This window comes from Pollachius pollachius (assembly GCF_949987615.1).
Source record: "Pollachius pollachius genome assembly, chromosome: 6".
Taxonomy (NCBI): Eukaryota; Metazoa; Chordata; class Actinopteri; order Gadiformes; family Gadidae; genus Pollachius; species Pollachius pollachius.
In genome coordinates this window covers 9648762-9664932 of record NC_136939.1, presented here as the reverse complement: position 1 = coordinate 9664932, position 16171 = coordinate 9648762, and the positions used below count along the sequence as shown (strand labels likewise).

The following is a 16171-nucleotide window of genomic DNA, read 5'->3' as shown; positions in this document are numbered from 1 at the left end:
GGTGTGCTCGAGGATTAGAAACACAGTGGAGTGCAGAAGAGGAGAGGATCAAATGTAGACTGAGAGAGAAAAGAGAGATAAATATGCGTGCAGTACACATAGATGGGTTTAGCCTGACACTAGAGGAGGCTGCCAGGCAAGTAAATCCAATGTCTCCAGACTAATAAGGGAGAGAGAGGCAGCACCAGTCCCAGGTCTACAGACTAGTAAGGGAATATCAGTCCCTACAGTTTTCAGTCACATGTCTACAGATTTGACGACTAAAACTCAATTTGATACTTCGAGCTGCATTTTCTTTTATGATTGTAAAGACAATTTCATCAAGTATTTGTCCATGTTTACTTGTTTTATTTGAAGGTTGCGATAAAACCTGCAGAATGCTTTTATTTTTCTACTCAAGAAAAATCTTCACTGAGCAGGGCGAAACATATGGACTCAAACACACAGCTTTGCTAGTTCATTTAATTTGTCCCACTGTCTCTCTCCTTCTCTCTCTACACTGGAGGGTCCACATTTGCATCCATGCATCCAGAGACTTGAATATGCAACCCTGAAGTGTGCTTTCGTTTAGCCGACGCTTTAGCTCTCAATACTGCCGGACGCGAAACGATTAAAAAAACAGCAGCGGGTTTGGAAGCAAAAGTACATCTGTCACACACATCCTCCTCATAAAGAAATCCCCTTGTGTGCATGTGTGTGTGTGTGGGGGTGTGTATTTTTATACCATATCAGCCCCCCTACTGTATGATTTTAAAGCGATGCATAGCACGCCATGCCGGGATTTGCGTGTAGACACAAAAATATGTAATTAATAAGGGTAGTTCCACAAGAGAGAACTTGGAGTGCATCGTAAAAATAAATCTAAGTACCTGACAGAAACCTCCGTGTCTCTGTGTTGTCATAACAAGACAGACCTAGTCTGCCTGCCACTTAACCATTGGAGCTAGACATTCCCTTTCTCGCCTTCACAGACAAGCTGCACATATCAAAGGCCGAGTTCCTAGTTAAAAGGAGGAAGCAGTTTTCTCAAGAATGAAGGGATAGGTCGAGAGATGGTATGGCATGTCCATTCTGCGGTTGGCCTCTTTTGTTCCGTTATTTTCGTTTGGGAGTGCGTTCCCATCAATAAACAGACAGAAGAAACGTGAGCACGATTCCATGGGCCTCGGTGGAGATGAATACCGCACATGGCGTCTTTATTGACTTCCAATAAAGGGACGTTTTACTGTCTCCCCAGCCGGATCCGTGGCTATTTGTGAGTGGATATGATGTGGTTTCTTACATAACAAAAAAACCCAATGAGCTCTGCTTTGAAGCACACAGTTGGACACACAATGCATGATTAGAACTGTATCGATAAAGAGTCAAAATGGAGGAGAGAGATTCCAGTCTCTCGAATCTCTTAAAATGGCCGTCCTCCCCTTAAAAAGCAGCAGTTTCTCTAGGCCTGTGGGGAAGAGCGCCGTGCAGGGGGTCATGGGGCTGTAGCTCACACACGGCTCCTGCATGCGGTGCATGTATCCCTGCCTGTGTACCGTTCAGTGTGTTAAAGCGAGTGTCTGGATCTCTGGGGAGCCATTGCGGAGTGTACAGGAGAGAAGGGGGAGGAGGAGAAAACGTGTGTGGCTGGGTGGTCGTGGCTCCGCCGTAATCTGGTTCCTGAGCGCGCGGCGGGAATAGTCCCGGTGACTGGCTGACCTCCTCCAGTGTATACAGTGGGCCGGCATCCGCACATGTGTCAGCGAGCCTGTTTAGACAGCTTCATTAAGACTGGGAGAAGTAGCAAAACAACAGACCGGGATCGTTTGCCCGAAAGAGGGGGGCTCGGCCAATATTTCAAGCCCTGTTTGGAAGAGTGTGTGTGTGTGTGTAGGGGTGTGTGTGTGTGTGTGTGTGTGTGTGTGTGTGTGTGTGTGTGTGTGGGTGTGTGTATTTAGGTGTGTGTGTGTAGGTGTGTGTGTAGGTGTAGGTGTGGGTGTGTGTATTTAGGTGTGTGTGTAGGTGTGTGTGTAGGTGTAGGTGTGTGTTCTACGGAGGGAGGGTATCTTGCCATACTATGCGTGTGTTTTGGTTCACCAAAGTGCATTTGAAAGGCTGGTTGGGGTGACCCGGGGGGGAGGTGCCTGTAAGTTTCACAGCGCCGCTTTAACGTGACATTCTAAACGGCGTGGAACCATAAATCACCCAGCCCCTTCGCTTCGACCAAAAAGAAAAAAAATAAGAAAAAGGAAAAAACACCTGCCACTGCGACTGTCAGAGCCTAAACGGCAGTGGTTGCGGTATAAATCACGGCGGGCTGTAATCTCCAATATCGGTGGAATGATACACTGAGCATCTGTCAGTGAGAGGTATTTTAATGACCGCCGCTGCTCTCATCTGCGGCCCCGCCGTGACTGCTCCGCCGTCGCGCTGCGTGCCGTTAACGTGTCTCCTGAGCGTCTCCGCTCCGCTCGCTGCGAGCAGCTTGTCGTCTCCGGTTTACATCGGGGCCCTTAAGGAAATCCAGCCGCCCCGTATTTCTTCCCCCCCACCCGGCAGATCCTGCAGCCCCTTGATTTCTTCTATGGTTTTAATCAAATCCAGAGCCGGAGGAGAGGAGCGAGGCCCAGTCCAGAACCCCTCAATGGTGTTTATGGGCACGGCGCCATCTTGGTTATCTTCCCCAATCCAACGGACAACCTATAATTTGGTTTCCCCCCCTTAACCGGATAACAACAAAACAAATTAAAACACCTATTTACACGGAATGTTCCAACATCACGGCGGTATCAGGTCCGTTTGCAACTCAGTGTCACGAGGGTCTAAGCACAAAGCACAATGAGAGTGAGAAAGAAAGCGAGCGAGAGAGAATGCCCGGGAGAGTGAGCCGGACAGATGGAGAGAGAGAGAGAGAGAGAGAGAGAGAGAGAGAGAGAGAGCCGGACAGATGGAGAGAGAGAGAGAGAGAGAGAGAGAGAGAGAGAGAGAGAGAGAGAGAGAGAGAGAGAGAGAGAGAGAGAGAGAGAGAGAGAGAGAGAGAGAGAGAGAGAGAGGCCTGATAGCGTGAAAGATTCTGTTCTGATAGTCTTTTGTACAAATTCAGAGCTCGTCTGTCGGAGGAAATATGAAAACAGAATTTGATCTTCCTAAGCTCGCTGGGTCACACTCCTCTAATTCGCAGCATCCCTCTTCGCACAGGCGTCTCATCTATGGCAGATGCTTCTCGTTTGCCGTGTAATGAAAGGTGAACACAGAACCATCGGGCAGGTTGCGTAGCAGAAGGGCCTTCAACGTGATGCGAGGACGAGCCAACTGAACTGGCCCTCACCAGAGTTCTTTTCTCTCTCTCCAATGTCGTGAAAGATGTTCATATTTGTCCTTGAACGATAAATGGTGAAAGAGCATACAGTAGACCCAAAGCACTTGTACCGAGCAAAACGTTTCGTTTCATGCGTCTGAATTCGGCCCTTCATAGGAGCGGCCAGGTCTCGTCTCCGACACCAAAGGCTTGATCTGTTGACGGCCTGCTGTGTGACCTGGTGGGGAGGGGGCGGGCGGGCGGCAGGGGTCGGTGTGGAAGGGCAGCCTCCGTCTCGGCCTGTCCACATGGACCACATTAGGAGACGCGAAGCCCAGGCGGAGACTCATAACAATAACCCTGCTGCCTTTTTCCTTTGAGCCTCGCGAGGTTTCACTCTTCTTATCCAGGCCTCCCATGGTTTGCCTGGCACTAACACGAGTACTTCCACTCGCTTTCCCTTTATACTTGGTCCAGGTGGTAATGTGTAAATCCCTTCTCATGTATATATATATATATATATATATTTATATATCCCCCACCACCCACCATTCTCCTTCAAACTGTCGTGAATAGGAAGAAAAATTTATGAAAAGAAAAAGGGGAAAGAGGAAAATGGATTGGCATTGATATGTGGGCTAAACCACGGGGCTGTCCAGCGTTTCGCTTTTAATAGCCAGGCTCTGGTCTCAATCACACGGAAGACATCTGGATCGCATCTCCCCCCACCCCCCACCCACACACACACACACCCATGCAATCAGACACAGCAGGACAAGGTTCTCCCCAGGACAAAATGTGTGCGCAACATGTCTTTAGGAGCCTGTGGATTTCAGAGAATGTGTCAGAGAGGAGAATGCTGCTAACTCGAAATAGTGATGAGCTTGTGTCAGGCAGAGCATCGATTGGGAAAGTAAGGCTCTCCACATAATTGGAAAAATTAAAAAAAAAAAAAAAAAAACGGATGTCCTATGACCCAAGGGCAACACGGCTGATTTTAGTTTGGCTGAGAGGATGGTTGTTATCAAATTGATAGTGATTTTATCTTGGGCTACACCACAGCGGGAAAGGCTAGTATGTCGGGGGCCATTTCGGAGCCCTACACACCCCAACTGACAGATATACCGTTACTGGTAATGGCCATTATATTTATTCAATATTTTTCGACTTCTACAAAGATTGTTGAGAAGCGACCGGCTGAAATGTTTGTCCCCTCCAAAAGTTGGGACTATTACCTAGTTTAAGTACAGGGTGGGGGCCCTTGTTACAGAGTCTATTCTGGTTGGGATCCTCAAGCACGTCCTGCCTGCCACACTGAGTGCAACGGCCCTTAACCACATGGCAGGGGCCCCGGGGGAACAGCAGAAGCTTCCTGAAGACCATTATATTTTCCCCGGTCGAAAAAAAAAAAATCAAAAATATCGAGATTGTGGTTTTCATTCGAGCACGCTACGTGAACGATAGGCTGTTGGGCTAATTCTGCCACCCTTTGAGCTCGTGTTCCCGCATCGCCTAACTCATCATCATTGGCTGCCTCTTTCCGACACTTTAATCGCCAGTCTTTGTACACGTTCCCCAGTTTAGACTGGTTGCTTTCCGTCTTCCCACACATCATTTGGCTCTGTGTCTGCTTACACACGAGGCCTCGCGACTCATAAACTTTGGTGGATGGGGTGGGGGGGGGGGGGGGGGGATAGGAAGAGCCGGGGAGGCGAGGGGGGGAGTGGGGGTGAGGGGTCATCCGAGCGTACGGGGCTGCTCAGCTATCGAGTCGGGTCCGGGTTCACAGAGAGCCCTTCTGTCCCGACACCCATGGACTCCCAGCAGGTTTATTGTGTCTGACAGTGTGAAGGTAAATATCCTGCACTGTGGGCCTGGGAATCCCAACGGTGTAGACACACCTTTGGACCACGGGGCAATGACATACCACACGACCCTCCACCTCCGCCATGCCGAATCTGACTCAACACCTGCTGTCCGGACTCAAAAGAAATGAGAGAGTTGGGTGCTTGACTGCGATGACGTCTGATTCCGATCAATGCTCCTGTGTGCCTGCACACGCACAACATGTGCACGCCCATACACACACACACACAGATATGAACCTAAGCATTATTTTACTCGAAATGCTTAGCAGATGTTGGCTAGGGAATCGTGTGCTTGTTTACATATCTCCATCTCACACATGTACTCAAAATGCATGCAGGTTGCGGCAAAATAAAGCCAAGATTGCCAACATTTGTTCTCAACTTGTTCACTATTCAAAAGACCGCTGCAAGGCTATTCTAGTTTGCGGGCTGCGTAGTAGTCTGCGTGGCGAGCTAACATGTTGGGACGCACAAAGTGTAGCTCTGGAGAGACTTATTTAGTCCGGAGCCCCGTTATTATGACTGTTATTAACGTGGCTGGCCATGTGGCCTGGAACTCCTCTCCTTCCCTGTCCTTAATTCACTATAATGAGTCGGCTCTGGGTTTCAAAGGCTTACCCCAACCGTCGCAGCCAGCAAGACAACAGACAGCTTTACACTAGGCAGACAGTGTCCAAGCACAAGTGCTTGGATCTAAAATAATGTATGATATCGTTTTAATTGCAAGAGTGCAATAAACGCCTAAGAAGAATTTGATCTAAAAGGCACTGATCGGAATGTCTCCAGATAGTCTATTGAACAGATATACTCTATATTGACGATAGGAAAATAATGCTGCGGTGTTGTATCATAGGGCTGTTCTGTTACTGACGTACATCGGGGATAGGCTCTGCATACTTTAAAGGCAAGTCATTTAAACAGGCTGTGTGCGGACAGGAATCATCGCACTGCGACTGAAAGCATCGCGTGGCAAAACGTAATCCAGAGCCGGTGCCTCTTTCACCTAAATACTTCTCTCAGTCTCCTTCCAAGAGCATTGAACCTGCCCTTACTAATCACTTTGAAAAAAATTACACACATAACCAGCCCTAACAACACTGATTATACCAATTTCCCCATCATTCTCCCACCTCTCTCCCTTACAGCAAGTGGGGTCATCATGCATGGAATGCCTGAATGCTCCAGTTGCTGCATTCCTGACGGTATCTGCGTGCCGCGAACGTGCAATTATTCACAATGCAGCATCATCGTGCGAGGGTTTTCACCTCGGTTCACTGCATAGTAACGGGTAACCATAGCACACCCAAATAATAATTTAATCTCTGTGGTGCGATGAGTTCAGTGGAGGCACTCTGCTGTAGCCTCACGTGAGAAATTCTGCTTTGTCATTATCTGTCACTTTTCAACTTGAACATTTCTCGTAAATCGAGACTGTAAATAATTCAGCAATCATAGAAATTCTAATAAAATCATTACCTAAATTCCACAAGGTACAAAACAAGGTTGATGGTACGAACAGATCAAAAGGTGGAATTTCTAACCACTTCAGCTTGGAGTGCTCTCCATTTCAAGCAGATATGGTGAAAACTACCACTTTTAAAAGATGAATGTGGCTGTATTGCGTTTCTACTGCTTTGAAATTGATTGTCGAGTGGCTTGGCCGAAAGGTATTGGTTCCATCCTTAATGTCCTCAACCTTACCTGTAGGCATCCTGGATCAAGAAACCCATACCATCTCCTTAATGATATGCATCTGTATTTTCTATGGTTTTGATTAAAAATCTATTGATTATGTATAGATAACAGATGTTTCACACTCCTTCTCCAAAGGCCTCTTGAGTCTACGGTCTACACTGCTGTCAAAACCTTTTAAAGGATTGACCAAGTTGAGCATATGCAGACATTTGTGATGCACTCAAAAAACAACGGGATATACAATTCTGCATGATGTTTATTGGTAGAGACAGCCACGATTACTTTGGACTGCATTATTGATGACAATCACATCTTGTTTCAACTGAAAATTAAATGTCAAGCCAAGATACTTGGATATCTTGGCATGTCAATTCACATGTTTTGATTCAACCCATCTATAAAGGGTTTAATGCATTCAAAGTTATTGATTTCAATGTGCACTAACATTGCATTAATCAAGGGGGGGGGGGTAAACTGATTGATTCTTAGTAGGTCTCCGGCATGGACTGGCCTTAATTATATTATGCATCTAAACAACGTTGCATTTATCATTTTAGGTTAAGTTGGAGACAAATACTACGCCAAGGTCTGCCAAAAAAATTTGCAACTTATTTTGGTATTCTTCTGTAGCATGTATACACTCTGTAAAGATATGTCTTCAAACTGAAAATAAATCTGGAAATGCACTGATAATGTTCCAGAGAAAAAGATTCCTATACCAGACCGCTCCTGCACGCATACCAGGCTTGTGCACATCGAACAAGGCCACAAACGATCTGACGGCTGGAGAGAGCAAAGACTGTATCGTGAGGAATGCAGAACTACAACTGCTTCACAAGCCCAGGAAATACTTGGGCAGATGTCATTGTTCTTCAGGATTTGAGTAAAACAAAACATATATTCACTCATGTACATGAAATTGATTTGAATAAGCCATTTGGAAACCTGCTCAAGAAGACACGGCAACATACACACACCCAAGCAAATGCGCACACATCAATATTAAAACCGTGTAGATTGATGATTGAGTTGGTAAATGCGTTCCAGTAATTTGATCCACTTACTCTCTCTCCTTCTCCGTCAGCCTGTCGGTGATGGTGTCCTTGATGGAGGACCGGGAACCCTTGTGGATAACTGGATACCGTAAAGGGATCTGGAGGAAGCAGGACACCATCAGGACCAGGTGCGCCGTGTAACCGAGGGCCACAGCCACGCTCCCGTCATCCTTTGCTGTGGTGAGAGAAATGGAGGTTCCAGCTGTTAACAACGTGAAATCATGGCGCTTGGCATCGGAGAATATGGATCAGAGGCGCCATGCTTGTTATTGAACTAATCAAAAAGAATCAACATGCAAAACAGAGCCACAATCTGACATTTGATCCAAGATCAAACATCTTCAAAGCATACAGTCAATGCCATTCTGTCTGCTGATGTGTTGGGGATGGGTGTTCATTATGTGAAGAAATAAACTGTTGGAACATAATCCATATCCACATCTTGTGAATCCAAACAACATTATATACAGAAAGGGCTGAATCAAGCAGAAGACGATTTTGGAAGTATTCACAGAAGGAGGCTGTTGTATTTATGTGGGAAAGTATGATGAGAATCAAAAAAAATAGGGTTTCGGTGGCAAGACAAGACTATGGCCAAGAACATCTGGTAAACAAATTCCTAACTAAATCCAAAAAAAAATTCGACAGGGTAGGATGTTGATTGTAGGTAAAAATTACTTCACAGCTCACAAGTAATTCTAAACCACAACTGAATTGCTCTGTTTTGAAAGAGCAGAGAACCACTATACTGAATACAACAGAACTTGGCATGCAGGGCTTGTTTTTATCTACATAAAAGAGATTGCACGTTTTTTGTTGCATTTTTGCAGTCACATTGTTGCCAACATGGCACACAGGCAATTGTGGTCCGGCGTTTTTCTTACAAGAATGTCAGGTCAGTTAAAATACAAAGAAACTGATGCAAGACCTTTGGGTGCAAACTTTGATGGCCAATTATGCTAAAGAGACAGGTAGAGCTTAGTGTTTGAAAAAGATTATGGTAATGAAAAACAAAAAAAAAGACTTTTTCCCCCTGGTGAGAAAAGCACTTCCATTGACCCTGACCCCTCCTGATAATGTGGAACATCCCCCCCTTCAGCCTCAGGACGTTTCAGACAGACAACCATCCAGAAAGCTCTAGACTTGATCAAGCAGCCTCTGCGACGGAGCCCACAATCAGTGAGAGCAGAGGTCAGCGGGGAGGTCAAGTGCGGGGGTCAGGGGCCATTCTTTTCTCCCACGTTATCGCCCATTTCTCTCTGACATTGGCTAACAAACCGCACCTCTGTTACCGACCACCCTCAAAACCACACAACTCCAGCTCAAAGGGAAAAACGACCAGATGGGAGATGGAGGTTAGGGACTGAAATGTTGGTTATGTCTTTCTCGCTGTCTACCCCCGCATGCTTGGTGCTCTACTCACTGGTAGGTGTCCACCTTATCAGGGCTTGGAGGCAGGGGCAGACGCAGGGCACAGAGGAACAAACCACCGCTGCAAATACACATCGACTGTCAACGACAGTGTTGCGGTGATTTGCGGCAGGCCTGGCTGGGTGTTTGAGCTGAAGGGGGGAGGGATGGCGACAGGGAGGCGATAAAGAGCTCTGTACTCCCCTTCTTTATTAAGGAATTTCAGCAGCAGGGATGTCCCCACAGCGGGGGGGCCGAGAAGTGGCGATAGGTTGATCCTGAATTATGGACTCAAAAGTGTCCCCCCCCCCCCCAGCTGTGAGAAAAGTTCAGCACGGGAACACGCAAAGTTTGTTCCCAACGTTCCCGAGGATCCCCGATGTTCCTTCAAAACATTGGATCCCATACAGACTGAAAAATAATAAATTGTATTTTATTATCTCATATTTTCATGGCTCAAATATGTATTTGTGTATACTGTCCTTACACCCACCAGATAAGTTGGAGGTTAACACTGGGAAAAAGAGCTATCGCACAACAGGAACATGGTGAGTTATGCCTAGTGCTCACGTGTTATAGAAGAAGGCAATTTGTCCATCGCAGGAACTAGGAACCTTTGGTTTTCCACTGCAGGAACCAGGGTCTAAATTAAGTTCCGGGGACATAATTTGTCCCCCAAAAATGTCCCTGCTTGGGGGGTAGGACTTTCCAAATGTTCAGGAACCTTGGGGTTGGGGCTTGCAGTGCTGAACATATCTGATTGGTGGAAGGCTCGCAGCAGTTTTTTTCAGCCATTTCAACATCTGCAGCCACAAACCTTCAGTTTTTTTGTTCACTTTGACCTGCAGTAGCCTAAATCACAGTCCTCTTATTGCATCCACAGTGGTTAACTACATTCACATAATCATCGCTTTCTGTTATATGTGTGATCATTCATCTCAATAGCAGTCGGGCGCTACAAGGCAATGTTTATTTGCAATGCGGGACATGAGGATAGGTTGAAGCTATGATATGGGGGCTACACCCGTGAACAGTTTGAAGCCATGAAGTCAGCATCACTCAGTTTAACTGTTCGAGTAAGGTATTCACTATTAATGTTTTTTTGCTGAATAGAAGCCAAAAGGCTCCATTTCGAACGCTCTAAATCTATCTACTATGCATCCATCCAAAACCATTAGGCTTATCAAGGTGGTCCTTTACAAAACTCTCGCCACAATGTTCTCTTTGGACAATATGACATCCCATATGGCCATCCACATCGTGTTTCTGTGGAGGCAAACACCACGATTGAGCCGGCCTGCTGCTGATCTTACCCTTGATAACTTCTCAAGTCTATGGTTGAAAGACCGCTTCTTGGAACACCAACATTGTTGAACGGCGTCCATTGGTCAATTATGTGAGTGGGGAGAATTGGGAGAGCTTAAAGTATTTAGAAGGGTTTTCACAACCTCAGGAACACATTTCGTCGTCTCTCTCTGTTGAGTTTGGTCTACAGGACTATTTTTCCTCTTAAGCTATACAAAGACTCATATGAAGATATTCTGGAGATGTGGAAAATAAGGGTTCGGGACCTAATTCTCACCACTGGAGCCCCGTCCAAGGGGTTCAGATACACAGGAAGTAATCTTTTGCATTCTTGGATGATGAGGAGCACTTTAAGTGGCCTGATGTATTCTAAGCTTGCTTCCAAAATGGGGTTGGTGAATTGTTATGTTCAAACCTTTTCCAGTTACTGCTTTTCTACCCTATCATGGTACTTCATCTGACCCGAACACACACACACACACAGACACACACACAGACACAGACACACGCACATCTACCTCACCCACCCCTTTGCTCTTGATCACATGGATATGTGTGTCAAACAAAGTCTTTGTCATAGCAGCATATTTACATTACCGCCCAGCGGAGGCTGGCTCTTCTCAGGTTTGGGAGACAAGAGGATGGGGTCGTGTTTATTGTGGGCAGATAGTGGTTTAGAAACAAGACTCCAGTAGGTGGTCAACACAGAGCCGAGACTGCATGGCTGCAGAACACTGAGTATCCAGTCCTGTTGCGATCTGCCCGTTAAAGACAGACTTGACAAGCTTTTTTAGAGTTGGACACTGGTGAGTCCCTGCATGTTTCAGGATGGCATTTTTATCGGCCCTCTGGGGCCTGTAAAACTGCACCATTACGCAAGTTGGAAACTATTCTACTAAAATTATATTTTCCGCCATTTCATGTGCACTGCCTACGCGATCGTATTTATATCAACTGCCCTTAAAAAAATATTTTTTTAGCAATAGAAAACATGCAAACCGGGATGAGCCCAGTTGTCTGTAGGACAGGCATGGAGGCATCTCTAACATGGGGAGCCAATCAGACAAGCTGTCAATTACCTTGGAAGTCCTCCGAGTTGGGCAGCTTGACTCCACAGATGACGTAATCCGACTGATTTGCCTGTGGATTTAGGTTTGGAGCTTCAGATTAAAGGCAATGACAAGGACAAAGTAAAAGACAAGAACACAAAACAAAGTCCCTGTGGGTTAACCAGGGGTAAGGCAGCAGGGTGAAAGCCTTTACATTATTTCAGTACTGAGCACTGCTGGTGGCATTCAGAGTGTTTATATATTTCTTTTACCTTTATGGAAAATCAAAATTAAAAAAATATATCGTTTGGAAGCCCTCCTGAAATACCAAGGGGAAGGTAACAGGGGAACTCATGACAATACAAGATAATCATCCTTCACACAAGTGGATCCAACATCTTTCTTTTTAGGGCTAACATTATGCACATTTTTGACCTTATGCTTTACATTTTTCCTCCATTCCATGAATGGTTTCACAGCTTCAACACCGAAGCCGCCTTGAACACTCACCACAGCGATGGGGTAGATGTAGGACAGCTCAGACAGGAGCTGTCGACAACGGAAGGTGAGCTGAGCATTGGACTTGAGGAACTGCTCCCTGGAGAGACGGAGGATTGGGGGGGGGGGGGGGGGGAGGTCAGAAAGAAGGTAAGTAGGGGGTGGTTTGGAGAGAGGGATGCAAGAGCGAGACACATGGACAACACCCTTAGTCACTGGACAGGCTGAGACAAAGGCCATAGTCTTCAGTTGTGCAAGGTGACGTCGCTGGGGCTGTGGGGGAGTATGTGTGCGTGAGTATCTGTGTGTGCCTTGGCTACAGGGAGGAGAACAGTTGTCGTCCCGCAGAGAGAGCGAAAGACGGTGAACGTCATTCTGTGAGGGGGAATTAACCGATAGTTGAGGAGCCACCGGGGAGGAAGAGCAGAGATGCATGCGGGACCAAGTTGAATTCAGAGGAAGTCTGGAGTGTGGGTGTGCGTGTCAGGGGGCTGCTGGAGGAGGGTAGAGTATATGGATGTAGTGTAATGGGCTGTGACAGCACACTCATGTCAGTCTGCCTTCGCTAAGCCGCCCATTACATGAGAGTCTAGAGAGTGTAACAAACGGCCGATGGAGTGTCAGTGCAACGCACTGTCCGCTTCTTCTTAACCCCAGGAGTGATTCATTGGGTCATGAAACTGATTTGCGCTCTCGCTATCTTTGCCCAGGTCTCTACAAGTCATATTGGTCTTTAAATTTAAAATAGGTGGTCAAGTCCTGACTCAAAGAATTCATATCATAAATAAATGACCACTGAGCGGCTCAGTTCTTCGTCATTGTGAGAGACGCTCCGCTGTCACAGCAAGCCAGACCGCAAGCCACTCAACATTCCTGCGTGACAGCGCTCAATAACGCCCTGAGACGTGTTGAGCGTCCTTCCCCACGCAGCGCATCATCGACGACTCTCAATGTTCATCGATCATCTACAGCATTTCCAAAAGTAGCTATATTGTAACACCAAATGAAAAAAAAAGGCACCTTAAAAACTTTTTAAAAACATTGGACTCAACGGGGCAACGTCAAGGAACGAACCGTGACGCTTTCATCCTCTCGATATTAGCCCTCAGATATTTGCCATGACTAGAGTCAGATTAAGAAGCTATTTCTCGAGCTCTATATTCACAAACGTTGGCGTTATTGTATGCAGAGGGCGAGATGCAGAGACATCTGGTGAATCGCGGTTCTCCTCGGTTTCCCCGTTTAATATTGGGAACGCTGCTCGGCACCGGTTAGGGGTCTACGTCTAGAGTCTTTGATGAAGAGAGAGGAGAAAAAAAGAAAAAGATGAAAAGGAGGTTCACGGGGGGAAGACGTTATTGAATACGATGCGTTCTTCCCCTCTGTCTTCCTATCCTTCCACTTTAATTTTCTCTCTGGCTTTTGTTTGTGGTCGACAGGCAACATATCATTACCCTCTGTTGATGCCGTTTTTATCATGCGACAGAAGAAGACATAGGGACTAGTGGTCCTGACCGCTTGATCATACCGTCAAAAGAATTCACTCATCCCTATCTGGCAAGCTCTTCCTAACCAAAAACACGCAGACCCAAACTCGGGGCATTTGCCCATGGATGTATCTTTATGTATATATGATTGTTTAGCCTCAGCTTCGTTAATGAAGAGTTCAAGTCTAGGTTATTGGTGTATCCCTTTAGCTTACAGTTAGTCTCAAAGCACTTTACAGGCCCGCATTATAGGACGCTGTTTAACCTTAAGACCTGAGAAGGGCCTCCCCAAAACCCAGTGGGAAAAGCAACCTTGAGAAGGACCAGAAAAGAGGGATCCTAGCTTTCAGGAATGCCTCGAACTGCAGCAGGCATAACTACCGTGAAATGCAATCAACAAATAATGGTAGGTAAAATGAACAGTAAGCAAAACATTGGAACTTTCTACAGGCATTAAATGCATAGACTGCAAGTCCAACCACTATTTCTTATGTTAAATAAAATACAACAAGACATCAAGAACCAACTAGGCTAAATGAAAGAATCAGAGAGTTCATGGAGCAGACACTGGGCAGATGCAGAAGTGTCAGTGTTCATTTCCTCTGAAAGGAATAATTTCCTTGGGCCCTGCTAGTGTTTCCCGGGTCGAGGCTGAACTACCCGCAGTTGCCAGGTACGCTGGAGACAAAAAAAAACTGTGACTCGTATGCGGAGGTAGGGGCGGGCTTCAGCGGGCCACCCTCCGCTCCCGCCTTAGGCCTTAGTAAACAAACCCTTCTTTTAGAAGAGTATACATAGTCTCTAGTTAAAAACACACAAAAAGACACCCTTGGCTCAGTCCTAGAGACCCCACCCACACTTGTTATTCTCAGAAGGCATCACAATGTCTTCTCAAAAACTTTCAAAACAACTGACTGGCACAATGGATCACTTCATTCAGTGCAATGGAACCTGGGTAATCGCTTACCGATCGTCTGTTCTGTTTAGGATGGGGAGGTAAAAAAGGGACCCATTTGTGTTTTGAGTGTACACAAGTAGAGATAAAGTGATGGCTAATTACAGGCTCATATATACCTCTTGGCGGTGCATTCCTTCTGCTGCTTGGCTAAGGACTCCTTCTCTTCCTCCAGACTTTGGCGCTGAAAGGAGAACGCTTCCTCTGGCGAGAGAGATAGCGAACGAGAATGATAGATAACAAGTAAGGGACAGAGAGAGAGAGAGAGAGAGTAAATTGCTAGTTGCACTATGTTCTGTTAAATTTGCACAGGTGGGTGGGCTAGCTCCTGGTTCTGTGCCATCTGCTGTTGAAGTTTGTCTGACATCAAATAGACCGCATTCGATCGAACACAACCCATTTCCCTTTTGACACATAAAAAACACACGGCATGTGTGAGATGATTACAGGATTTGTCAGAGGGTGTAAATACAGAGCTAGGCAAATAAACAAAAATGTGCAGATAAGGACAATACTTGATACAGTTGGCAGACACTTTGTGTCTCAACCATCACCCTGGAAAGCCCGAAAATGATTGGATCTGATTATACAATCAGAGCCGTACACCAAGTCAACGAAGCTTGGCTTCACAGTCCAAACTCCCAGAGAAGACCTAGAAGAGCTTTTCTCTTGGAAGCAAGAACTTCTCTTGAACACCAAAGTCACCTCAAACAAAAAAGAGAGAGGGGGGGGGGGGGGGACTGGAAGAAATAAACAAAAGAGAGGGCATCATCGTAAAGGAAGGGGGCTTAGGGGTTTGGAATGTGAGGAGAGCGGCCTTGAAGCTGCCATCAGGTTGAATGTCTGCAGACAGGCTGAGCTTTAACGCTAATATTGTGGGCAATCACTCATGCGGACCTCAGGAGCCTGCCTTCTCCCAAACTACTTCCTGTTCGTGAAAGCCGCTTGGCTCGAGACGAGACGCTCCGGGAATGGGGGCCGCCACAAGGAGTGAGGTAGAGGAGAGGGTTAGGGTGATGCTGGTGCTGGTTATGGTGGTGTTCGCGACGGGACGCGGTGTCAATCTGATTAGAGCCCCAGACTGATGTAGCGGGGGAGATTAAGTCTGTCAGGTTTCAGATTAGAACTTTTGATTTTCCCTTCTATTTTTTGTTGTGTTCTTTTTGGTCTAAACACCGCACGGTACAGTGTAGAAATAAGCTTAGCTTTTGCAATATTCATCCATCATCATTTCACCCTTTCATCCTCCTAAAGCAATCCAGCAGGAACACATCACGACACGGCTTCGCAGCCGAAAAACAAACACAATGTACTGCATCACAGCAGTCCTCCGGTTCTCTGGACAGAATGTGTCTGTTTTCGTGTTGTGGTTCGCACGCATCCACAAAGGTTTAGCTGTTTTGCTCTAATTAGGATGATCTCTCCTGTGAGAGTATGGTACCCATTATGGGTGTTATGGTTACCCTCAGCAATACCGTACAGGATGATACGCATGGCTCGGCCGGTAGACACGCAGCGTTCGGGACTGATTCTGGGACTGTACGGCAGACCAAAAAAGGCAACCTGATTTTA

General features: G+C 46.3%; 1 protein-coding gene across 1 annotated transcript in view; it reads right to left on the bottom strand.

Annotated features, from left to right (window-relative positions):
- uvrag (UV radiation resistance associated gene) overlaps positions 1-16171 on the bottom strand; it is a 73243-nt gene that overhangs the window by 34013 nt on the left and 23059 nt on the right. The window contains exons 9-12 of the mRNA XM_079737779.1: positions 14719-14803; positions 12170-12257; positions 11690-11750; positions 7905-8070 (exon numbers count right to left, since the gene is read on the bottom strand). Of these exons, the coding sequence (XP_079593905.1) occupies positions 7905-8070; positions 11690-11750; positions 12170-12257; positions 14719-14803 (400 nt within the window). The remainder of the gene's footprint in view (positions 1-7904; positions 8071-11689; positions 11751-12169; positions 12258-14718; positions 14804-16171) is intronic.